Source organism: Medicago sativa, chromosome 7, assembly GCF_051527215.1.
Source record: "Medicago sativa cultivar Bolivia chromosome 7, Bolivia_mono, whole genome shotgun sequence".
Taxonomy (NCBI): Eukaryota; Viridiplantae; Streptophyta; class Magnoliopsida; order Fabales; family Fabaceae; genus Medicago; species Medicago sativa.
The window spans coordinates 47909392-47935714 of NC_140755.1; the positions used below are offsets into that span (position 1 = coordinate 47909392).

A 26323-nucleotide genomic window follows, 5' to 3' on the forward strand; every position below is an offset into this window, starting at 1 on the left:
TATGTATAAAATTAATGAAAATCAAACATTTGCATGTGTAAAAAAGAAGAATAGGACATCAAATTAGAATTGCATATTTTCCCAGTTCATAATGGTTTGATACTGATAAGCACAATTCTGACAATGGTAAGCAAATACAATTATGATGGTAAGCAAATGATAATCACAAATTTATTTCAATGGTATCTACATCAGGTAATATATGAGGCACAGAGGTAGGCAATGGATGTTGGCAACCGCACCAATCTAAACTTGAATGTTATTGTTCATTACAATGTTGTTGAAATGTGCAGGAGGTCAAATATGCAATGAAAAACAACTGTCGAAGGGAATCTGTGCTGAACCCAACAAGAGTTCGCAAAAAAAAAATAAAGTAATTAAATACTCACAGTGATGTTCATATGGGCAATCAGAAGTTCAGAACTCAATTCCGATAATTGACATGAAATTGGAGAATGTGTAATCAGGATCCAAACCCTCTCTTCATCAAGTAGAGAGCACACACTTTGCTTTCTTTGACTTTTAATCGTGATACAACAAGTACCCTAACCCATATTTAGTCCTGAATTCAGTTTCTTTGCTTTCTTGATCCACCTCTCGGTTAGTGTTGACGTGAACACAGGATTTCCAATGATAACTACTAATTCACCAATAATCACCACATGAACAAGACCCGTTCTTGAAATGGTGAAATCGGCTGTTATCCCTCACCACGATTTCCCTTCCAACAATCTTTGCAATAAATTTAATTGCAGTGTGGCAGTCCGTGCACACTCGAATCTTCTTTATTACTCGGATGGTTGTTCCAGCAGTAGTGCTAATGATGCCATATGCTATGGCAAGTCTCTCACTATGATTGTGTAACAACTCACGTTTAAGTTCCACATCAACATCATGGAGCACCTGATTTGTGTCAATGACATAACCTTCTTTCTCCATCTGCTCCAATAAAACATCCAATGCCTTGTTGATTTTGTCATAATAAGGATGTGATTTATCTCCTGCCATAAAAGTATGCACTTGATTTCCAACTTCCATCCAGCTGCATGCAGGGGTTTTCTTCAAGCCCTTTTTTCTCATGTGTGTTCTCAATCTTGCAGCGTCTTTCCATCTCCATGCAGCTGAATAGATGTTTGACATTAAAACATAAGCCCCTATGTTTTCAGAGTCAACCAAAAGTAACTTGTCAAGAACCTTTTCAGCTAATTCAACATTCTTACGAGCCCTGTAAGCAGCCAACAATGTTGACCACACACTCCCAGTGGGTTGTACTCCTCTCATGTTAGAAATGAAATCATAAGCTTCCACCAATCTTCCAGCTCTATCAAGCAGGTCAGCAACAGCAGCATAATGCTCCAAACCAGGAGCAATTCCAAAATCCCTCTCCATACTTATTAAAATACCTTCAACCTTCATCAGCCAACCCAACATGACTACACTCAAAACAGCCATAAATGCCACATAACAAGGCCTTACTCCATCCCCCAACATGTTCTCAAACAAGGAAACATCATCAAGGGCATGCCCGTGCATTGCACATCCCATAATGATGGCAGTCCACGCCACCATGTCACGCTTCTCTATTCTATCAAAAACATATCTAGCCATGTTAATGTTACCACATTTTGCATACATGTCCACAAGAGGGCTAGCTATAAACTCATTATCATCAAAACCAAGTCTAACTATACATCCATGAAGCTGCCTCCCCAAATTCAAAGCAGTCAAATGAGCACAAGCAGGTATAACACTAGAGAAAGAAACAGCCATAGGTTTCACATTTTCCTTCAACATCCGACGAAAAAATCCAAGCCCTCTATCAAATTCACCATTCTGCACACAACCAGCAATGATAGAGTTCCAAGAAATAGCATCTTTCCTTGGCAAAATGTAAAAAGAACACAACGAACATTCCAGTCTATTACACTTTGCATACATATCAATCAAACTACTCCCAATAAAAACATCCACATCAAACCCATTTCTTACACCATACCCATGAATCTCTTTTCCTTTATTAACATCAACATGCTCTACGAAAATAGGAAGAATACTCAAAAGAGTGAACGAATCCGGCTTTAATTTACCATTCTTCCCCATCTCTCTAACCATGTCCAATGCTTCAATATACATCCCATTTTGAGCAAACCCCGCAATAAGAGTATTCCACGAGACAACATCCCTAACAGGCATCATATCAAAAACCTTCTTAACACAATCAATCCCATATTCCCCTCTCTTAGGAAATACATCAAACACCTTGCCTGCATTGTGAAACTTAGCATACATATTGATTAGTGCATTGGCAATATAGAAATCAGAATCAAGACCGAGCCGAACGGTGCAAGCGTGGAGCGAATGAGCGAGTTTACGGTGTTTCAAAATAGTGGAAGCTTTGAGAAGAGAAGGGAAAACATGGAAATTGGGTGGAACAGAGAGAGCGCATGGAGTTGAAGGAAGAGAAGGAAAGGTAAAGAAGAAAGTGAGAAGTGTAGCATTTGATTATAGAAGACCATGCAAGAGGTGGTGGAGGAGAAAGAAGTGAGTTGAAGAGGTGGAGGGAATGGTGTATGAGGTTGAGGTTTGAGTAGAGTGAGAGTACAAGGATGTTGTCGGAGTGCAATGTTCCTTTGGTTTTTACGATGTGTGCGTGTAGTTGTTTTGCTTGTCTTGTTGAAACTGAAAGTGTTTTGTTTGAGGTTTTTCTTAGGATGTTCTGATCGTGTGTTGTGTGGAATTACTCATTCTCTCTTTTCTTTTCTTGCTTAATGATGATGGTGAGACTGAGAATCAGGTAATGAATTTATATCAAGAACAATAACTTATTTGGGGTTTTCAAAACAAATTTCAAGGAAAATGATTCAATTGAGATACCCAATTGAACTTGTAATTACAATTCAATAATGTTTATTCTCCTGCCTGGGGTGAATTCAATCATTGTTGAACGCAGTAGTCAAATATATGAGCAGTATTTAGAGAATGTGGTGCAGCTTTCTTTGGAAATTATAATACTTGTCCTTGAAAAAGATTTACTTCACTTCTTTCTGATTATTGGCGTCCTCTGTACCAGGTATCTGTTTTAGTTTCTAGAACAACTAGTTAACATATTCTATTCAAATTATATATTTGAACTTGCTTATTTTATCTACGTTTTTTGTTTTCGAGTTTCAACTACATTTTCTACTTATTGATGTGTTTGTGAACTATTAGTTGCCTTAAAATGATTTTAGCATAGTTTTTGGGCAGAAGTGAGTGTGAGGAATAGTATTGCTCTAAAGTTACGACTTCTGAGTCTAGTATAGCGTGCGTCACTGTTTAATTATATTGTATTCTTTAGTATCGATGTACTACTTAATTGTTGTACTCTCCTTATTGATGATCTGTGCAGCCATTGGATATTATACTCTCGCATGATCACAATCAAATAATGGCTCTGTTGGAGTATGTCAGATATGATTTTTGGCCAAAAGTTCAGCAATCATCTATCAAAATCATGAGTATTTTAAGGTATTCAATACCTTCCATTTTCTTATTCTCAAATTAACAGAATATCATTCTGAGTCTGCAATTGATATATTGTACTTTCTGGGTGCAGCTCTCATATGGTTGGGCTTATTCAGTTATTATTAAAATCTAATGCCTCAAACAGTTTGATAGAAGATTATGCAGCCTGTCTTGAGGCACGGTCAGAAGAGTCTCAGAATGTTGAAAATAACAACAATAATAATAATAACGATCCTGGCATTCTTATTCTGCAAGTTCGTCTTCACCCCTTCCATTTATTCGTTTCCCGTCTTCTTTTCTTTTCATTCATTTTAAAATGTTGTTTATATATACCTTCTACATGTTTTCAGCTTCTAATTGACAACATCAGCAGACCAGCTCCAAATATCACTCATTTACTACTTAGATTTAATCTAGATATGCCTGTTGAGAGGACAGTTTTACAGCCTAAATTTTATTCAGGTATTGTACATTGTCTGTCGCTATTTAATATCTTGATTCTATCAAATATAACCGTGCTCTTAAAATGTTATGTACAGTTGCATGAAGGTTATTCTTGATATTCTGGAGAAGCTTTCGAAGCCAGATGTAAATGCGTTACTTCATGAATTTGGTTTTCAGGTTAGCTGTAGATGATCTGTTGAGTAACCTATCTCAAATACTAGTGAATGGAGTTAGAATTTTTCATTTTTTACTGATTTCTAAATTGAATATTGATTTTTTTGTGTGATGCAGCTTCTCTATGAGTTGTGCATTGCTGCATTTACTTATGTTCCTACAATGGATCTGTTGTCAAATAAAAAGTACCAATTCTTTGTTAAGGTAAACAAATTTTAACGAGTTTGACCATCTTTATGCAATTGTCATTGATTGTGGTTGGTGTTAATTATCCTAGAGATATTTCTTTGTAACTTTTCCCTTGCTACATAATGCAGCACCTTGACTCAATTGGCATTGCTCCACTTCCTAAACGTAATAACAACCAACCGCTTCGTATCAGTTCCCTTCATCAGGTACTCTTCTCCTACATCATCTTGTATACCGACACACTATAAAACCCATACCATATATAGAGTTAGTTACTACTGTTAAAATTAAGTAAACCTGGTAATATTCCTAGATTGTACAACTTTCTAGATTACCTGTTAATATTCATTGACGATACAATTTCCTAAACTAGTGCTAATCAATTAGGCATTAAATGAATTTATTATTAATGCCATTATAAATATAAGTTGTGCGATCTGAGTCAAATCCATATTATTAACATTTCCCCCTCCCCCTACAAACTAACAACTAACATTTGCCTATAAAAAAAATACACATTGGGGATAGAGGTAGAATATTTGATAAGGAATTGGCAAAATCCTGTGGCAGATCTTCTTAAGGATAGGAAATGTCAATGGCCACTCCAAAATTTTATCCTTCTTAATAGGTAGGTATATACATTATAGTAGTTAGTTTTGTATATATTTATATATTATTTATTTTGCTTATTACCTTGAAGTGTATAGCGGCCAAGTGGCATTTGAATGTTTTGTAAGTCCTAGGTTATTGGTTCGAGTCCTTGTCCGTGATTTCTTTTTTGTATTTTTAGTGTAATTCATTTTACATTTCACAAATATGGTATAGACAGGATTCTAACACGAACACATGGGGAACAACTTAAGCTACCATAAGCACCGCACCAACCAATGATTTATAATATGTAACAGAAAATGTGTAATATATATTTTATTCGTTGTTGACCCCTCAATTAATTTAGTCAAGCTCCACCGCTGAACATGAGTCCTTTGGGATTTTGAAGTGCATATATTACATAGGCCCACAATGAATTCCAACACTTCAAGTGTTGTAAATCAACTTTTATTAGAATAATTATAGTGGCAAGCTTGAACAATAGATCAATTGCGTGAAGGCTTTAATGTATATCATGAACCAACTAGCCTAAAAGCTTAAGTTATTAGACAAAGATACATGAATTATTTTATTATATTTTGAACAATTATTATATATTATAGTTGAATTTACATAGGTGTTTTGTTTCTTTGCTTTGCCCTTCACAGAGAGCATGGCTTTTAAAGCTTTTAGCAGTTGAGCTACATGTTGGTGATGTTAGCAGCTCCAATCATAGAGAAGCTTGTCAGACAATCCTTTCTAATCTTTTTGGACAAGGTACCACTGGAATTGATGGAGAGCAGGCTATATATCCATTTTCACTTCAAGATAATTCTGGAAATGGTGATTTTAGAAGTGTCATTAAGAGTAAGGTGCTGATAGTCATTTATTGCTTCATGGTTGCTTTGCTATTATGGTCTTACACATGCATATATTGGATTTTATATTGTTTATTATAAGTTAAATGCAATATCATTAATTAAGAACTCAATTGATAAAATCACTAGCAAATATCTGCTTGTTGACTTATAGAAATTCCCTGGTTAAAGTGATAACCAATTTCATTGTTGGTTTGTTTTGGTTATGAGCGATGACCATTATGCTTATTAGCTATTTGTCTACAATCTCATGTTAGCGCCCCCTTGAAAATCATTGTTGCCTCAATCGCACCATAAGTTACGAGCGAATTTATGAGGGTTAGATGATGAATAAGTGGGCGGAGGGACAAACGACAAAGTGAAATTTAAACATCTTGGTAGAGCCAACTTTGTGCGCACTTATTGAACACGTCAGAGGGTTGGCACCATGATGCATGCTTTTTTATAGATGACATAGTATAAAAATTTGAATTAAAATTGGTGGAGTGTGCCAGCCTATGCAATAGTGCAACACATAAGAAACACTCGAGAAGTCCAATAGTAAGCTATTGTAATGACTCCTCCCCCTCAAAAAAGTAATTTAATATCGTGTGAACCATTGGTCCACATATTAGATATTAAACTGATAAGAACAGATACTACATTTGATTTTTTTTTTGAGCAATGATACTGCATTTGATGTTAGCCAAAAGGCCAAGAAAGGTATGACTTGAAAGAGAGACTCACTTCGGCTTTTATATTACACATCCACTCACTTTCTCTCTTGAACAACCGATGTGGGACTCATATTCAGCAGCATGTTATGTAGACAGACTATCAGCTCTTCCTAACTCTTTCTCCTCCTTTGTCTTTGATTTCTTTTCTTCCAAATTTGTTGCACTCATGCTTGAGCACCATACCGTATCCATTGTTTAGAGTGCGTCAATATTCAGAAGTTGGGAATCTTTTTTACATTTCTATCAGCTGCCCATTTTCACTTGAACTGGCTTACTGTTGACCCAACTAGAACCATTCCTCATGGAATGTATGTAAATTCACTTATTAATAACTTGTGACTTTTGATTCTTATACACCACAAATTTATTCTTTTTCCCTAAAACATTATCATCAATCAGAGTAAATGCATACACTTAGACCATCATAATGAAACCACAACAGAATTGCCAAAGTTAAATTGATGATATTCTTATCTTAAAGCAAAATATTATCATCTGATTCTTATCCCTTGATATTGTTGCTAGGCTAAGGCTATTATACTTTTCATCCTTGTGTTCATTCATTCGTTTTGCTGAAGGTTAAAAAAAAAGGACTGAAGGAAGCCCAGGAACCGCCATTGTAAAAACAACTCCATGCACACATCATCTTAAAAACAAGGAACATTTATGTTTCTTGGCGGATAAACTCTGCCATATTTTCTCAAATTTGATCCATAAAAAATAAGTTTGTGGCCGACCAACAGGGCATAGATTATGAATTTACATGGCAATTCTTTTCTCAATTCTAAGAACCCTCATCAATACACAAGGTCTCATACAAAAGGTAAAAATATTTCAACTTGAATTGGTGGGGTGCTCCAGCCCATGCAATAGTGCAACACATAGGCGACACTATTTAGTCTATACCTTTAAAAAAAGAATTCCACTCTTCACCCTGCACAAAATGTAACGCCCTACTTCTATTAAAGCGATAAAACACGCGAATAAAACATTTATTCAAGAAATAGACGCTACGTCTTCAACAAAAATCCAACAACATGCATTTATAAAAATATTCACGAGTCGCAGCGGATATAAATCATACATCTCCAAATATACATGTCATATCTCCAAATATATCAATACATGAAATCTCCAAAACCCGACATATGGGCAAAATCTCCATAACATAAACCAACGTCAAAATAAAAGACAAGATAACATCCTAATCAGAGCCCTAAGCTAAGACTCCAAAAAAAGATAGACGAGGTAGCTCCGCTATCCTCAAGCACTCACCAAGCAAGCAACAAAACTAATCTTGCACGCCGTCTACCCATTCATACAAATAGGTAGGCAGTCCACCACAGACCACTGGGGGTAAGCTTCACATCAATCATAATCAAGAATAAGAAAACAAAAGCATTCAAGGATTCATGCATAACACATATACATAGTCATCCCTCCTAGAATACTAGCATCACATGATTATTATCCCCCATTTCAAACACCTCAAGCTATCACCTTACTAATATAACACAACATGCATATTCAATCTCTAGTCAAGTTGATGACATAAGCTCATCATTCATCAACATCAATCAATGAAAGGATAACTCACCTTATTCCTCATTTAGCATACTTAACTCAACAAGTACAATTCATCATTTCAACATATAAGCAAGCAATCATTATATCAAAGAAATCACCACATCATATGTATATACAAATACAATTCTCACCTCATTACTATTACCAAAATAATTATCATCAATTAGATTCACCAAGTGTATAAGCACAAGTAGGCAAGACATGCAATTAGAGCATAGATCATTTATTCACAACTATCAATAAAATCCACCAATGCACATATACATCAATCCACATAACCACAACATTCACCAAATTTCACCAATGCACAATTCACCAAGTCACATATTCAAATATGCACGACTCATCAACTAATCAAATGCATGCAATGTTCTAGACTCTTCTAGATGCATGCAATGTTCTAGACTCTTCTAGATGCATGCGGTACCGTCACCAACAACAAAGGTCATCACCTCAAGATGCCAACAGAACATCTTATGTAAGAGTACACCTCCTCTTACAATTCAACTATGTAAAAGTACACATCCTTTTACATTTCTCATATGACTCAATATGACTATGATGCATGGACATACAAGCAAAGACCCAATAATGCAAAAATTCCAACATATATATATATATATATATATATATATATATCCACCAACAACAATGTAAAAGTACACCTCCTTTTACATTAATCAACTTCCACAACAATTGCATTATCAAGTATTTACATCCACACAATCAATCAAGTCATAATTCAATTAAGAGTCATCCCGACATTAACATTAACATAATCATCCTCATAATTATTAACAAACATCAACATCATCATCATCATCATAATTAACATATATGCATTACTCAACATCAACTATGTTTAATATATATGCACTCACCAACAATATCACCATCAAGTAACATATATGTATTCACCAACAATATCATCATCAATCAACATATATGCATTAATCAACATCAATTATATCATATAGTTCAACAACATAATTCATCATCTCCAATTCAACACAATTCAACAACAACAACACAACATAATTCATACCCAATTCATAATATGACATTAACAACAACAATCATCAACAGCCACAACTCATAATCATGGATCCAACCACAAATTAACATCAATATGTCGTAATTCATCATTTGAGCATAATTCACAAACTACTCATTTATATATATCATGAACATGTAATTTCAACAACAACAATTCAAATATCAACAAATTCATGTACCCAAACATCTCATCAAAACAAGAGCACGAATTTTAACAACTAAGTTCAAAACAATCACTTATGTATATGAAAAGAGGGAAGAATTAACTAAGTGATTATGCTTGAAATTTAACCCCCTTACCTCTTTTCTTCACAAAGTTAAGCTAATTATCCACTCCCCCTTGCTCTTGATCTTCTCTCTAACCCTTAGATGATTAGGACAAAGTTTCTATACTTAGGAATGGGTTTGGAAATGATTTGGATGAAGAAAAATGCCTTTTAAAAGATTCTGGTCAACCCAAATCGTAGTACGATTTTTACAGTGCCGAAAACACTCCAAAATCTGCTCAAAATCGTAGTACGATGGGCAAAATCGTAGTATGATGGCTGCTTGATAGACAACCACGTTTTTGCGCATAAAATCCAAACCGTTAACCCATTTTCGATGCCGTTTTCGCCTACGCGCTCCTGAAACTTATATCTATCATGATCTATAGAAAAATTGAAGTTTCAACCACCCCAAAAATCGATTTTCCAAACATCACATAATCACTTATTTCAATTAAGTACTTAGGCATAGAATTAAGAAGAAGCTACAACTAAAGATTATGATTGAAATCTAACCCCCTTACCTCAATAAGCAATAATCCTAGCAAAAGCTTCAATCTCCTCTTTCTCTCTTTCTCTCTTCTCTTCTCTTTCTACCTCCTTCAAATGTTGTGAAAAATGATTGCTCTAACCCTAGTTTTCTCATAAGTTATGGGTTGGATAGACACACCACTAATGGGCCAACTCTCAAAATGTTTTATGGGCTCAAAGCTTTAATTAATACACCCCACAAGTTTCTACTCCCTCTCTTACGGTAAAAATAATGAGTAAACATCATCTCTTAATTAATTACCACAACCCACTAACAACTTAATAGAGTAAATGGTTCTCACTTAAAACACTAAAAATACTCATCACTAAGGAATTACTAAATTCCCCTCGCTCACCTAAAGATAAATAATCGCACACAAGCGTATATAAACACATATTAAACAGATAAAAGCAATTAAAATTAATCTAACGAAAATCGGGCTTTTACAGTAGCTTAATTGGTAGTGGGAATGCATTGAAGTAGTACTTAACCCCAGGTACTAGGTTCGATTCCCACGGGAGGCAAAAACACTATCAGGGGGATAGTGATTTAGCTTGTGAGTAATAGTGTCGGGGTAGTGGGGTAGTCTTGCCGAAAGGGGGACCCACCTGGGCTGTTACACAAAACACTCGCGCCCTGCAGCCATGCCCAAAATACCCCTGCGTTAGTTAACTAACGCAAGTGTAAAAAATACTTGTCTTAGTTTTTACACATGTGTGAGTTAAGTCACGCTGCGTGAGTTAACTCACGCTGAAATTAACACATACGTGAGTTAACTCAGGCTAGTTTATATTCCAAATTCAAGTGAATGTATGTACTCACTTACGTAACCTGTACATGATCTGCCTCGTGGCTTCATTTGGTTGCACCACTGTTTCTTTCACATCCTTAATATGCTTACAACACAACAAACGGCATAGCATTATACTGATTTATTAATATTTTTCTTCGGGATTATTAACATTTGTTGTTTTTTGAAAGGAGGATGTATCTTCAAATAACTACATGCATGTAAGCAGCCTATTGTCTAACAACACAACAAACAGCATAGCATTCAAAGCTGGAAGAGAGAGGACAACATTAATAGCATGCATGAAAATTGCAACTAGCGTGAGTTAACTCACGCAGGGTGCGTGAGTTAACTCGTGCGGCGTGACTTAAGTAATGCATGTGTAAAAAACTAAGTCACGTTTGCGTTACTTAACTAACGCAGGGGTATTTTCGTCACGGCTGCAGGGTGTAAGCGAAAAGTGCAGGGTGAAGAGCAGAATTCTTAAAAAAATTGTGTAGATTTAGATGTGAAATTGTCTCAAATAAAACAACAATTATAAGACATAATAGAAAATAAGACGGGGGGACGTCAATAGTAAGGAATTTTAGAAACTAAGGGGGCGTTTGTTTCCGGGTTGTAAAATTTATTCCTGGGAATATGAGGATGGGAATGCGCGCACTTTCCCATGTTTGGTAGAAGGTAAAAGAAAAATATACCTGGGAACAAATTATACCCAGGAAAATTTTTAACCCATGATCTCCCCATTTTTATTCCCATTAAAGAGGAGTTGGAATGTTTTATTCCTAGGAATGACATTTGCCTTGCTTCGTGAAAACCCCGCTATGTCTCCTACCACCATGTTTTTTCAACTGCCAATTAATTTCTCCATGCAATGAACGTGTTGATTTTTTTTTTTACATACTCTACATCAAGACATTGTTATGGTGTATATTACTATTCAATCCATCTAATATTTCTTTGCCTATTCAACTTTTCAACAATATTTTTCTATTCTATCAATTAACTATATGAAAACATAACTTTAATTTATGGTGTATTGTGAAATGCTTCAAGTTATAATGAGAATAAAATACAGTAAAAATAAATTCAAATTGATTTAGAAACAAGGTAGGGGTATTTTTGTAATTGTATCATGTTTTTCTAAGAATATATATTCCAAACCAAACACCAATTCCCCATTTCTGTGAATTTTTGTTGAAAATATTCCTGAGAACTCGGGAATAAACTTCCCACTACTTTACTTCCAGGTAAGTTATTCTTAATTTATAAATCCCTGAAACAAACACCCTCTAAAATTTTTAAAAAAATTGAACTAGGATTGGTGGGGTGCGCCAGCCTTTGCAATAATACAATGCATAAGCGACACTTGAAAAATTCAATAGCAAGTTATTGTGATGGCTTCTCCCCCTCAAAAAAGTAATTTAATATCGTGTGACCCATTGGGCCACATATCAGATGTTAAACTAAAAATCACAGATACTACACTTGATCTTAGCTAAAAGGCCGAGAAGGGTATGAATTGTATATGGTGCTCGCTTCTGCTTTTATATCACAGATTCACACACTTTATCTCTTAACTCCTCGATGTGGGACTATTTCACTTGTTTACTCTTCAGAATTCAATCTCTGATGTAGTAGTTAGTTGCACTACATTCAACTCTTATTTTGTGGAGTTTTTTTATTTCTTTTTAATGTTCACATTCCGGCAAAATAAAACTATATACAGTTTTGGTTGATCAATTTATTAGCAGGAATTTATTTGAAAATTCATGTTTGGTTGATCAGAAAGACCTTATAAAGTTTCTTATGATAGAAAGAATGTGCTTTGCAATCTCAACAGAAGCAATATTTTTCATGTTACATTAAGTTTGACTCCAACAAATGCATGTACTCTTGTGAATTGTGATGCAGATAAAAATCTCTCAATCATCTCTCCTCATAAGTTCTAGTTAACTTTATTTACTCTAATTAGATCTTATGAAATTCTCTAACATCATCGTTGTATTTGCTTACCATTCTCAGAATTGTGCTTATCAGAACTGTATTTGCCTTTGAAGGATGATCTAAAGATGAAGCATAAAATAAATCCATTGTTAAGAAACCTTAATCCAATAACATATATTACAGAATCCTCAACAAGGAGGCTAAAAGTTTGGAAGATGAAATGTTGTTTGACACCAAAAAATGAAAATTCTGAATATAAAAAATTATACACCTATTTTAGGATGAGAATGTCCAAAAAAAAACATTAGAGTTTTTCACTCAGTGTCGAGCTGCAACCTGCTGCTTACAGACAGGGCAGAAATTTTTGTGTGCGACCCATTTTTGTATACATTGAAAGTGATACAAGTGATCACAGTTAAGCCTCCCAAGCTCATCATCTGCTTCAAACTCCTCTTGTACTCATAAATTAAACATGTATATCATAAATTTAATTGGCTCCAATGCAATTTTATGCTTTATTTACGATTTTGATCCCTCCATGTTTAAATTCATGATTTTGGTCCCACAATCTTAAAAATGTCTGATATTTCTTCCACATGTGTATTTAGGTTTTTTTTTTCCATTGACAAACTTATTTGATGACATGAAAATGAGTTATTAAGTGAAAATGCACTTAGACCTGTCATGTATTAAATTTAGTTGTTCTTGTGATATTGATTAATAGTGTAATTTTTGATGAAAAAAGATTAATTGTTAAGTGAGAATCTACCTTGCTCAAAAAAAGTGAAATCTACTTGGCCTGTGTCATATAATCAACTAAGTTGCTACATAAGTATCTCACAAACAACATCATCAACATTCAGCCTCAAAATACATAGGTAGAAGGAAAAGGTCGATCAATTATAAATTTGAGGAATCAAAATTGTGGATTTAAAAATAGGGGGACAAAATCGCAAATAAAGCAAAATAGAGTGATTGTACTTATGCTGTTTAAATTTTACACTACCTGGCAAATGCTGCAATTTTTGTCTACTTGATGCTTTGATGCATCGTCTGAAAACTGAAGCTTACTCTTCCTTATGTAAGCTTCCATCTCATCTTCTTTAAGTCCAGTATTGACATAACCAATTCTCTCACCGAGCTCAAGCAATTGCTGTCAAACACAAAATAGAAAATTACACAAACATAAAACAAAGATGCATGCAAGTACTGGACAACAACGTATCAACAGCTTGAGGATGTAATTATTAAAATAGAAAAATAATAGAATTCATTATTGGAGAAAGAAGTCACCTCATATGACATGTTATCAACATCTAGTCTCCAATCTCTGTAAAGATCACGTGAATTGAATCGTCCTCCCATTAGTATTCTTCCTTGAAGTGCCACTATCTTCAAAATTCCAACAATAATGAGAATATGCAAATTAGCTTTCAACTACAATAATAACTTAGCAAAGACTTGATCGGTTATAACACAATTTTGTTAGCGAGCACCATCAGATTGACTTACTCAACATCATCTACAAACTAGCATGCGGGGAAATTTTCAACATTCTTTTTCCTACTACTTGAAAAAATCATGCAGTCTAACATAAAAATTGCAATCAAGATTCTAACTCTCCAAATTATAAGGCAGACTTACGATGAAATCTATGTCGATATCTTCTCGGATGTCATTTGAAGTAGGCAACGGTTGAACTTGAAAAAGTCCCTCAGGTGAAAAAACTTGATACTTACTCCTCTTGCAAGTATGGCATGATGCTACATAGTTACCTTGTTTTTTGTGCCTAGCCAGTATATGGATTAAGAAACTCATGCAGTAACTTAAGGATCCGACAAGACGTGGATGCTAACACTAACCTTCCTTCAAAATGTAATATGTCATTCCCCAAAGTATTATTACCATGAGACTCGGGTTTCCCATGCAGATCCTCACAAATATTTCTTAAAATTGGGTCTTGTTGCCATTCTTCTTCAATGGAGTTACACATCCTGCCATGCTTGTGGCCTACCAAGAGATCTCTTACGGATTTAACATCAACTTAAGTTTATATCATGTATCCTATATTTTTTCCTACCTTAATTGTAATCTGCTCCTAGCTGCCTAATTTTGGCATTTGGGTTGCCTTCAGTGTATCCTCTAGCACCTTCATTCGTGTTGGGTTTGAATGGGTTGAGTTAGTTCCACATTGTCTAGAGATTTGGTCTAAATAGTGCTTATAAAGTTTGGGCAGTCCTACTCTTAAAAGCCAGCGTTGTAAGGCTGTGTTAGGTCTAATCCAAATTTTAAGGTAATTTTTTATAGATACATGAGATACCTCTTAACAACGAGCTTGACTCTTAGAAACTGTAAGTGTTTGAATCTTAAAGTTTCAACTATAATTATAAATAATTGCACCACTGTCATAATTGCTCCACTTTTCCAACCAAAAGCACAGGTATGTAGGGAGATCATTTAAATCACTAATTCTATATAGAATTCTGCTAAATTGTATGATGAATTATTCTACACTTTGTATAAAATATCTATATGACAATCAAGTGATGTAATTAAAAAAAGTGATGTAATTATTGTTTGGTCGAAAATAACACCTTATATTTCCAAGACAAAATTTCTATTCATGGATTCCTTAACCAATGTCCCAGGGGCACTGGTTAACAAGACCCGCATAACCAAATTCAACTTTTTCTTACAAGAATATAACAAACAAGGATTGAACTATAAACCAACTTTGTCAAAAACCTTGATACCTATTGAAATTACAGGGTTTAGCTGTTATAATGGATAATAAAACGAATTCCCCATTTCTCAACACCTAATGTATGAATTCTCGCAACTAGGCTATTTGACTAAAATAAACTTCAATTTTGTGTCAAAAACAATAATTTTATCTAAAAGACCTAGCTCAACATTCAATGTTGATATTGCTAGGTTGAATGCCTTCACCCGAGCTCGAACCAATGATATCGCGCTTGTTTATGCGTGTGTTTTAAGATGTTCTTGCCTCGGACAACAAAAACAAAACTTTAATTTAATAGCTTGAATAATAACTAGTTGAACCAAACTCAAAATTAATTAGTCAGATCAATTTAACAAAAGTATTAGGAAGCAAGATAAAATGGACAATAGAGAATTATTATTGATAGTTGAATGATTACAATGGGTATATATACACAAAATAGGGAGCATCATATCATAATATGTGCATGCTTTATCATAGTGAAACCCTAATCTCTATTACTTGCGCAACAAGCTAATGTGTATAACTAATCATTCTTATCATTCTCATCACCCTGTGATAGCCCCCCACAAGTTGGAGGTTGATAGATGTTGATCAACCCTAACTTGGATAAAAGGAAAGTAAAGGTCTTGGGAAGCAACGCCTTAGTGAAGAAATTAGCCACTTGATCTTGAGAAGAAACTGGCAGAAGCTTGAGGATCCGTGATTGCAACTTTTCTCTAATTAGATGGCAATCAATTTCAAGATGTTTGGTGCGTTCATGAAAGACAGGGTTAGCTGTTATATGAATAGCACTGTGATTATCACAATATAACATTGGCAGTTTGGTACATGTGATATGCAAATCTTTGAGGAGATATAGAATCCACTGAAGCTCACAAGTGGCAGATGCTAAAGCTCTATACTCAGCCTCTGAAGAAGATATAGACACAGTGATTTGCTTCTTAGTTCTCCAAGAAATTAAGGAACTGCCTAAGAAGAAACACTGGCCAGAAGTGGATCTTCTGGTGTCAAGACAGCCAGCCCAGTCTGCATCTAAAAAACCTTGTAATGTAAGCTTCTGGGAAAAAATAAGCCTTTACCAGGACAACCTTTGAGATATTTAAGAACCCTGCGGCCTGTGGAATGATGTGCTTGTGTAGGCTTGGATAAAAACTGACTCAATTGCTGAGTGATGAATGTAATATCAGGTCTGGTGTTGTTAAGATAGAGTAATCTCCCAACTAATCTTCTGTAAGCAGGAACATCTTCAAATGGTGCACTAGAATCTGAATGGAGCTTGAGAGATGAATCAGATGGAGTTGAAAGAGGATTGGATCCCAAACAATCAGTATCATCAAGCAAATCCAGGCAGTACTTTATTTGGCAGAGTGAAATACCCAACATTGAGTGAGCTACCTCAATGCCTAGAAAATATTTCAACAAGCCTAAATCTTTAATTTTGAACAAAGAGTCCAAGATAGACTTAATGTGAGCAAACACAGTGAGAGAATTGCCTGCAAGGTTGATATCATCAACATATACCAGAAGAATAGTGAAGGAAGTGGGAGTTTTCTTAATAAAGAGGGAATGATCAGATGCTGCTTGAGTATATTGATGATCATAAAGGACAGAAGTCAGCTTCTCATACCATTTTCTGCTTGCTTGCTTTAAACCATACGAAGACTTTGTAAGTTTGCAAACTTGATTTGGTTTAGTGGATTTGATGCTAGGAGGAATCACCATATACACATCTTCCTGCAAATCTCCATGTAAAAAGGAATTATTGACATCAAGCTGATGAATATGCCAATTGTGAATAGAGGACAAAGCAATGACAAGTCTGACAGTAGTGAGCTTGGCTACTGGGGAGTATGTATCAAAGTAGTCTAAACCCTCAATTTGATTGTAACCTTTAGCAACCAGCCTTGCCTTGTATCTTTCAACAGTACCATCAGCATGAAATTTCACCTTGTAAATCCATCTACAACCAATAGGCTTCACATTTGGTGGAAGATCCACCAGTTTCCAAGTCCTAGTTTTCTCAAGAGCCTGGAGTTCAACTTGCATAACCTGCTTCCAACAATCAAGCTTACTTGCCTCAACATAGGTTTTGGGCTCAGGTTGAGTATGTAAAGACATGACAAAAGAAGAGTGACAGTTAGACAAATGACGATGAGAAATATAATTAGAGATAGGGTAGGTAGAAGTAGTAATATTATTGCAAATGTAATCTTGAAGATAAGCAGGAGTATTAATGCTTCTGGAGGAATGTCTAGGAATAATAGGTGGTATATTAGATGGAGATGATGGGGAAGCTGGGAAGGAGGAAGAGTGTTCAATAATGTCATCAATGATAGGTGGGGACTGCAAAACAGGAGGGACAGATGAAATGTTAGGTGAAGAATGAAAATGAGAGAAATACTGCCAATCAGGAGAGGTGGAAGAAGGAGTGTGAGGATAAGGAAGGAAGTTTTCATGAAAGGTAACATGTCTAGAGATGAAAATTTCTCTAGAATTAAGGTCAAAGAGTGTGAAACCCTTATAACCTGACTGATAGCCAATGAATACAGATTTTCTGGCTCTAGGGTTTAGTTTGGTTCTGTGAGAATGCAAAGTGGAAGAGTAACATAAACAACCAAAAACTTTGAACAAAGAGACATCAGGGACTTTATGGTGAAGGACAAAATATGGAGATTGGTTTTGAAGAGTAGGTGTAGGGACTCTATTAATAAGAAAAACAACATGTTGTATAACATAAGACCAGTATGAAGGAGGTAACTTGGATTGATAAAGCAAAGCTCTACCAATATTGAGAATGTGTTGATGTATTCTTTCAACACGACCATTTTGTTCAGGAGTCTCAACACATGATTTTTGATGTAAAATACCATGTGATGAATAAAATGAAGGCAACATGAATTCAGGACCATTGTCAGTTCTTAAGACTTTAGGGGCAATATGAAAATGGTTTTGAATCATAGTGACAAAATTTTTAACATGGGAAGAAACTTCAGATTTGGTTTCAAGGAGAATAATCCAAAGCAATCTACTGTGATCATTAAGAATGGTCAGAAAATATTTGTGTCCATGGACAGATGCAGTAGAAAGAGGTCCCCAAATGTCAAGATGAATGAGATCAAAACATTTTGAAGCATGAGAAGTGCTTGCATTAAAGGGTAAATATTTATGTTTGGCAAAATGACACAAATCACAAGCATCTTTATTATTAGCAATTTTGACAGAAGGATACAATAGAGACATAGTTTGTTGTCTTTGTGAAGACAAATGCCCTAATCTGAAGTGCCATAAGGCATTATTGGGAACAAAGGAAAGGGATTTATTACAATGGGAAGGCAAAACATCATTACAAGAGACACTCTTATTGCTAGAAAGTTCTGAATTGCAATCTTTACTGGATGGATAGAACTTGTATAAGCCATCCATTTGTTTAGCCAAACCAATCATCTTCAAAGATTGTTGGTCTTGTATGAGACATTTGTCAAGAGAGAAATGAAAGAAACAAGTTAAGGACTCACACAATTTGGCTACAGAGATGAGATTAAGCAGAAAATGAGGAGAATAAAGAACATGATTAAGGTAGAATTTAGAGTTAAATTCAACAGTTCCAGCATAATGAACCAAAATAATATTACCATTGGGCAAAGAAACATGAACAGGTTTAATTTTATAAAATGAAGTGAAACAAGTAGAATCACAGCATATGTGCTCATTATAACCTGAATCAACAAGCCAAAATGAAGGTTTTTGTGAAGAAAAAAAAGGAAGAGATACAGGTATACCTGCAGAAGATTCAGCTACTGAAATGCTGGTTGAAAGAATGGGACCAGTAGCAATGTGGTTAGAGGTTGCTTGAGGAGTGGATGATGCAGGGACAACTAAGTTTGATTGTTGCATCAGAGACACAAGTTGAGACAACTGTTCTTGAGAGAAACTGAGATTGGAACTTGAAGAAGCACTTATACCATTAGAAGAAGAAGCACCAACATTTGAATCTTCTTGAGAAGCAGCATTAACACGAGGCTGCCCCTTATTTACATTGGGATATCCATGTTTCATATAACAAAAATCAACTGTGTGATTTGTACGATTGCAAAATATGCAATACCTAGAGGGTTTGTTTTGTGAATAACTCTTGCCACACCCTTGAGGTCTTCTAGTATCAGAAGCATTGGCTTGAATAGAGGTGTCATCAGTAACACTCAAAGAAGGAATTGAAGCATGATTACTCTCCTCTTGAACAATCAAAGAGTAAACCTTGTTCAAAGAAGGAAGAGGATCAAGAAGCAATACTTGAGTTCTAACCACAGAGAATTGGTCATTTAAGCCAGTAAGAAACTGCATGATCTGATCTTCATTACTATGAATCTTTGCAGTTCTAGAAGCTACACAACGACATTGATGAACACAACACAGTTTGGAATATGTCTGTGTGAAGAAAGTTCTTCCCAAAGGGATTTCATTTTAGTGAAATAATCCAAAACACTTTTATCACCTTGCTTCAAAGTGTTAATAGAAGAACGCAAATTTGCTATACGAATACGATCTATTTTGGAAAAACGTTCTTTCAAGTCAAGCCAAACCTCAAAAGTTGTATCACAGAAAACAACGGTTGGTGCAATTGATTCTGAAACTGAATTGATGAGCCAAGATTGCACCAAATGATTACAACATTCCCAAGTTGCACGATTCAAATCATCTCCATCAGGCATAGGAATAGAACCATTGATAAAACCGAGTTTGTTCTTCGTTCCCAAAGAACGTTCAACTGTGCAACTCCATGCAATATAGTTGGAACCAGTGAGTTTAGGAGTAATAGAAAGAGAATTCGAATTCTCACTAGGATGAACAAAGTAAACTGATTCAGTTTCAGGCAAAGAATTGCGAGGCGCCATAGAAATTCAGAGAAGAATTCAGGTAACAAGAAACAGTGTATGGGAAAGCTTTAATGAAGAAGATGAAATGATGAAGAAGAACAAGGAAAAACTGCAAAACAAGGATAATCAATGGCGAAACAAGGTTGAATCAACCACAAGAAACAAGAATCACAATGGATAAACAAGAATCAACACCGGAAAAGCAAGAAAAACAACGATCAAAGATTATCAGAGAAGAAGGTGCAGCGGAGAAAAACGGTTGCAAAACTGGGATCATAACAACCTTTCTCTGATTGAGAAAAGGCGCGTGATACCATATTAGGAAGCAAGATAAAATGAACAATAGAGAATTATTATTGATAGTTGAATGATTACAATAGGTATATATACACAAACTATGGAGCATCATATCATAATATGTGCATGCTTTATCATAGTGAAACCCTAATCTCTATTACTTGCGCAGCAAGCTAATGTGAATAACTAATCATTCTTATCATTCTCATCACCCTGTGATAAAAAGTAATACAAATTATTTTCAATTACTCACTTGAAGTTCACTCTCTGCTCCGAAGCAACTTCAATATTCGACCGAACAAAGAAAACACCATTTTTTCTCAAAAAAAAAAAAAACCATCAGGAGGAAAAGTAATAACATTGTTAAGACTCAAATTCTTCACATCAATAACCTGTAAAACATCTCCAGCTTTAGTTCCAAACAATCCAGCCTTCTCAATGATGAACAACTGCTCCTTCTCAGTAGTCCAGAGCAACCGCCAAGTTGTCGATAGGGAATCACCAGTGGTTACTGTACCAATGCCAAGCTTGACCATTGAATCGATCACGGTAACGATCGACACTAGCTTGGTGGGGTTGTTTTGGGTCTTGAGGCCACGGTCTTGGTCAGAGATGAGGGTGAGGAGGTTCTTTTTGGCGGTTAGTCTTTTGTTGGTGGTTTGAGAGGTGAATGGGTTGGGGAAGAAAAGGGAAGTGGTGGCGGTGGTGGTGGTGGTGATTGAGTTGAGTTTCATGGTGTTGATAGTTTGTGTGAGGTTTTAGTGTGTGGAGGGAGTGAGTTTGGAAAGATTTAGCGTTAAAAAATAGAAAAATATACCAGTTATTTGAATTTGTTTATTTGAGTTTATTTATTGACGTAAGTTTTGTGAGACCGATTGAAGGAGTTTATGAAAATAGTTTACAAAAAAATTTCTAAGTAAACACGCTTTTTCGCTTTTGTGAGACCGCCTTCGTAAGTATTTATTTATTTATTTATCATCAAAAATGAAGAAGGCCGAGGATTGCCTATGGTGCGTGTTACCTGAAGGAAACACGCTTTTTCGACTGTGGTGGTATGATTTAGGGCCCACTCTGTGGTCGGTCCACAGACCTATTGGAATAGCAGCCTTCATTGTATGCCCTTTATCTCTCGGCACGACATCAACAGAAAGGAATGGGTACATGTAGTGCATCCGCCCCCTTCTTAGTCGATGGGGCAGCACACGTTCGGCATCTACTAAAAGAGTGAGAATCCACAGTTTTTTTTTGAAGAGACTAAAATGGAATATATTGTTCAATCAAAGCGTTCTTCCTAGCACAAGCACAAACTATTTACAGAAAGGTGGAAACTAAAAGCAAAACGAAAATATAGAGAAAGAAATAGTATTATCCTATGCCCAACGTAGTGAACGGACTAAGCCACCAACCATGGTAGTTGACAAAGAGGTGAGGAATTTTCGCCTTCAACCACATGTATGAAAGATACTTAATCTTGTCAACTATCTGATATGTTGGACAATCTTTACCATTAAATAAGCTGCTATTTCTTTCACCAATTCAGATGCAAAATAGATTATCGCACCTTAGAGCAATTACCACCAACAAAATCAAACAGAATGAGGTATTCTGCCGGCACACTAGGGATAACCGAACAGACTCCCAGCCAGTGATGGATCAGATGCCAGACATCCCCAAAAACAGTACAGTGTAAAAATAAATGGGAAGAAGATTCTAGTGAGCCACAACCACCCGCGCAAAATCTATCCTCTGAACTATAACTCCTCGATGAAACAGATTATCCTTAGTTGGCAAACAATCACGGAACAGACGCCAAGCAAAGAGAACAACCTTCAAAGGAATATCCTTATGCCAAAGAAGCTTTGAAGAAACCATGGTGTCAATTTGATGCTCTTGATTTAGGATTTTATAAGCACTTCAAACAGTGAAATCTTTACTCGATTCCAAGTTCCAAAGCCACATGTCCTCCTTATCAACCTGCAAAGTCACATTTTGAAGCAATAAACAAAGTTCCCTCACGGCCTCCTCCACCCACGCAAACAGCCCCCACCTCCACTTCCAAGCCTCACCACCCTCCCCCCAACCTAACTGACATATTTCAAACACAGACACCTCCTTAAGGATCGAAAGATCAAACAATCTACTAAAGTGCTCCTTAAACGCCACACCACCAACCCAAACATCCGACCAAAACAAAGTGAGCTTACCTTTACCCACCTATCGACTAACATGTTCACTGAACCAGTTCTCCCTACGAATGGTAGAGATGACCCGCCACCAAAAAGAGGCAACACCACCTCCTTCTAACAACTAGCCGCCCTCCACTCCATAACGGGCCGACATCACCCTAAACCACAAACTTTTCATATCTACCAACAACCTCCAACACCATTTTCCTAATAAAGCATCATTAAACTCCCTAATTCTCCTTACCCCCAAACCACCAACCTCCTTACTCCTACAGACAGAATTCCAATTCACCCAAGATATTTTCCTGTGGTCCTCACTCCCCCCCCCCCCCCCCAAAAAAAACAATTTAAAAGAGATTTAATAGAGGAAATGATACCTGTCGGAGCCTTGAAAATAGAAAGAGCATAAACAGGCAAAGATGATAGGACAGACTTCAGCAGAACCAAACGGCCACCCAAAGATAAATGTTTTGACTTCCAACCTGACATTCTAGCCTTAATACGCTCAATAATAGGTTCCCAAAACGACAGACGTCTCGCGTTACCACATATAGGCAACCCCAAATACACAAAAGGCAGAGAACCCACCCTGTACTGAAGCAACCTGGCCGCCTCTGATATCCACGACCCCACTACATTAACACCAACCAATTGGCTTCTGGAAAGGTTCACCTTTAGGCCAGACAAAGATTCAAAAAGAAGAAGAACTGCCCGCATACCCCTTTCATTGGCCCACGACTTCTCACCCAAAATATTTTCATGCATAAATATTTAATAGCTTACAATTATTTTCAAAATATTTTGTTATAACAAAAACAATTTTGTTATGAAATTGATCCAATGTATTGCAAAATATTGTAAAGTATATAAGAATTGAGTGAAAGGGATAAAGAGAGACAAGATAATATATTGTATTACTTCACAAGTGTGTCTTTACATTGCAGTATATGTCTTATTTATAGGACACAAATAGGTAAATGAATAAACAAATTATAATCCACTTACTAGTGGGAGTTACAAGTATGTGGAAGGTTAATAGATGGACATCCACTAATTGATATAATCATGACATTCTTCCTTGGATGTCCATCGAGAATTTTGGTGATTATGTGATGAAGTGGAAACATACTAGTTGGATTATTATGCTTGTATGTTTGATGGTTGAATATGTTGAGGGGTTGTTATGAATGTTTTTAATTAAGTGTTGTTAATCATGTCTGATTAATTATGTCATTTTTCTTTCATTTGATTATGCCTTATTGTGGAATGTTATTTAACCTTCAGTGGTCGTATGGTTGACCGACTACCTTATTCTTATGAATGGGCAGACGGCGTGCAAGATTAGTTGCTTTGCTTTGCTTGATGTGAGTATGCTTGAGGATAGCTTTGGAGTCTTAGTTTTTAGGGCTCTGATTAGGTGCAGTTGTCGTTGTTTATTTATTATGTTTTTTGAGATTATTACTCACTATGTTGAGGATTTGAGATTTTATATGGATGATGTATTATTTAGTATAATGTCATGGCTATTTGGAGTTTCTTTATATTTAATGATGAATCGTTATGATGATTATTCCGCTGCGATGTTTTAAAGAAAATTATTTTAGCATGATGTGGATTTATAGAAGAAGTAGCATCTAAATTCTTTATATGATTGTATCATTAGCGTGTTTTAACGCTTTTACAGTTTAGGGTGTTACATGGTGGACCTCTCTTTTGTTCTATCTATGCTATCTTGTATTCCACCTCTCTGCTCTTCACAAATCTCAGATATGTTTCTGGCTACGGTTATTCACACTTTGCATGCTATTTGGATCTCCCGTAACGACATCAGGTTTTCATCAAGCACGACATTACTCCATGATGCAAAGTTTCGTATTCACACATTGGTGGCTTTGAGCGGTAATGCATCGCAGGTAAATGTTTGGTCTCATATTACAACTTTCTTGACTCTTTCTCGGTTTCTCCCCATAACCGTCAAGTCAAGGATATTATTATGGTATTGCAGAAGGCTCCTTCCCCCTTGAATTTTTTCGTGATAGGTGTGGCCTTCCTAACTGCAGATACCCCTAGTATGTTAGTGTGCTTGCTGTTTTTATTTGCTTTCTTTGTTTTTCTGTCGACTTTTGAGGGTTTTGGTTTGGTCCCCCCTCTTGTAATTATTTCCCCCCCTTTTTAATAACATTTTGAGATTGACAGTATATGATGGAGGTTTCTCGGGGGACCAACCTAGTTTGGATATCGTTGTTGCCTCTTGATGTCTACCCTATCTCCTGGCTTATAAAAAAACGTCCGAAATAAAAGTTAGTATGGGTATTCTCTATAACCTATTTAAAATAGTTAGAAAAGATGTTATTTAATGTTTTATTATTAATTTTTGTTATTTTCTTTATCATTTTTAAATAATTTAATATTTTTATTGCATTAAATGTTATACTTATCTAAAATAAAATACACTTTTAAATGGTTTTATTTTTGTACTAATGTCCATATTACAACTATCACGAGTGGGATTCAATCTTTATCCCTTGAGGTTATAAGATGACACCTATTTGATTTTTTAATGGTTTTATTTATATTCCTAGTTTTATACTTAAATGTTCAAACAACAATTAAAAAATAAAAATTATATTTTGAAAATAAAACTATTCAAAACTATCATAGTTTGAATGTTTTAATGAAAGTATATTTAAGATATAAGGGAAGCAAGTAATTCATTTTAAATCATTTTTTGTCTTAATCATTAACCATTTGAAATATAACAATTACCTTTTCCTAATATGAAAAATAATAAAATGAGTAAAACTAATTAATTTATGCTTTAGATAGTTTTTTTTAGATATTATTAATAATGGCTGTTTTTTGAAAAATTCAAAATTACTTTTGACCAATTCATAATATTAGTTTTTTTGTAAATATTAATAATAATATTGTTTTTTGACCAATTCATAATAATAGTTGCTTTTTATTACTAATACTGTTTTATGACCAATTCATAATAATAGTTGTTTTTTGACCAACACATAATAATAGTTTTTTTCTTATAATATAAAAAAATTAAAAAATTACCAAAAACCTTAATTTATTTTAAAAATCAAATGCAAGTCAAATACTTAATATATTTTCCTAAAAAAGTGTATTATTTAATGTACTTTTCATAATTTATATTTTAAAATTTATTAATTAACTATTCTTAAAACATTAGGAAAGTTGAAAATATAATATAAAAATATAATTCATTATTAATTATAAAGAATAATTCATTATTTAAAATATTTATCACTATATAATAGGGAGAGATGTATATAAATTATATCATAATAGGGAGACTAGGTCAATTTGGACCTAACTGGGTCAACAAATTCTTTTGTGTTCTCTCTTCTTTTCTCTCTCGTTGTTTTCTACTTTTGGCTTGTGTTTATAATTGTTTCATACACTTTGATTTTGGTTGCTTAATTATTCCTTGTTCCACACATCAAGTTTGTTATTCGTGTGTTTTCTCACCGAATTCACAACACAAAGCATTCATATCTGCTTCTGATAATCTTG

At 35.2% G+C, this 26323-nt stretch overlaps 1 protein-coding gene, 2 long non-coding RNA genes, 1 other non-coding gene and 2 pseudogenes across 4 annotated transcripts; 1 reads left to right on the forward strand and 5 right to left on the reverse strand.

The window, feature by feature from the left end:
- Positions 1-393: 393 nt before the first annotated feature.
- On the reverse strand, positions 394-2859 carry LOC146906317 (putative pentatricopeptide repeat-containing protein At3g23330 pseudogene; annotated as a pseudogene).
- A 1578-nt stretch (positions 2860-4437) lies between these two features.
- On the forward strand, positions 4438-24304 carry LOC146906318 (uncharacterized). The gene is made up of 3 exons (XR_015017530.1): positions 4438-4517; positions 5571-5774; positions 24062-24304. It is a non-coding gene; the product is annotated as an uncharacterized LOC146906318 (long non-coding RNA).
- Positions 6261-6486, reverse strand: LOC146906319 (U2 spliceosomal RNA; annotated as a pseudogene).
- LOC146906320 (uncharacterized) lies at positions 7443-9909 on the reverse strand. The gene is made up of 2 exons (XR_015017531.1): positions 9440-9909; positions 7443-7857 (listed from the first exon to the last, which is right to left on the reverse strand). It is a non-coding gene; the product is annotated as an uncharacterized LOC146906320 (long non-coding RNA).
- On the reverse strand, positions 12052-12246 carry LOC146906321 (U2 spliceosomal RNA). The gene has a single exon (XR_015021031.1). It is a non-coding gene; the product is annotated as a U2 spliceosomal RNA (small nuclear RNA).
- On the reverse strand, positions 12795-14667 carry LOC146906322 (E3 ubiquitin-protein ligase MBR2-like). Its single transcript, XM_085724847.1, has 5 exons — positions 14537-14667; positions 14319-14463; positions 13968-14066; positions 13678-13827; positions 12795-13124 (listed from the first exon to the last, which is right to left on the reverse strand). Exons 1-5 carry the CDS (start codon positions 14665-14667, stop codon positions 12993-12995), a joined length of 657 nt encoding a protein of 218 aa, XP_085580973.1. The 3' UTR covers positions 12795-12992.
- Positions 24305-26323: the final 2019 nt, after the last annotated feature.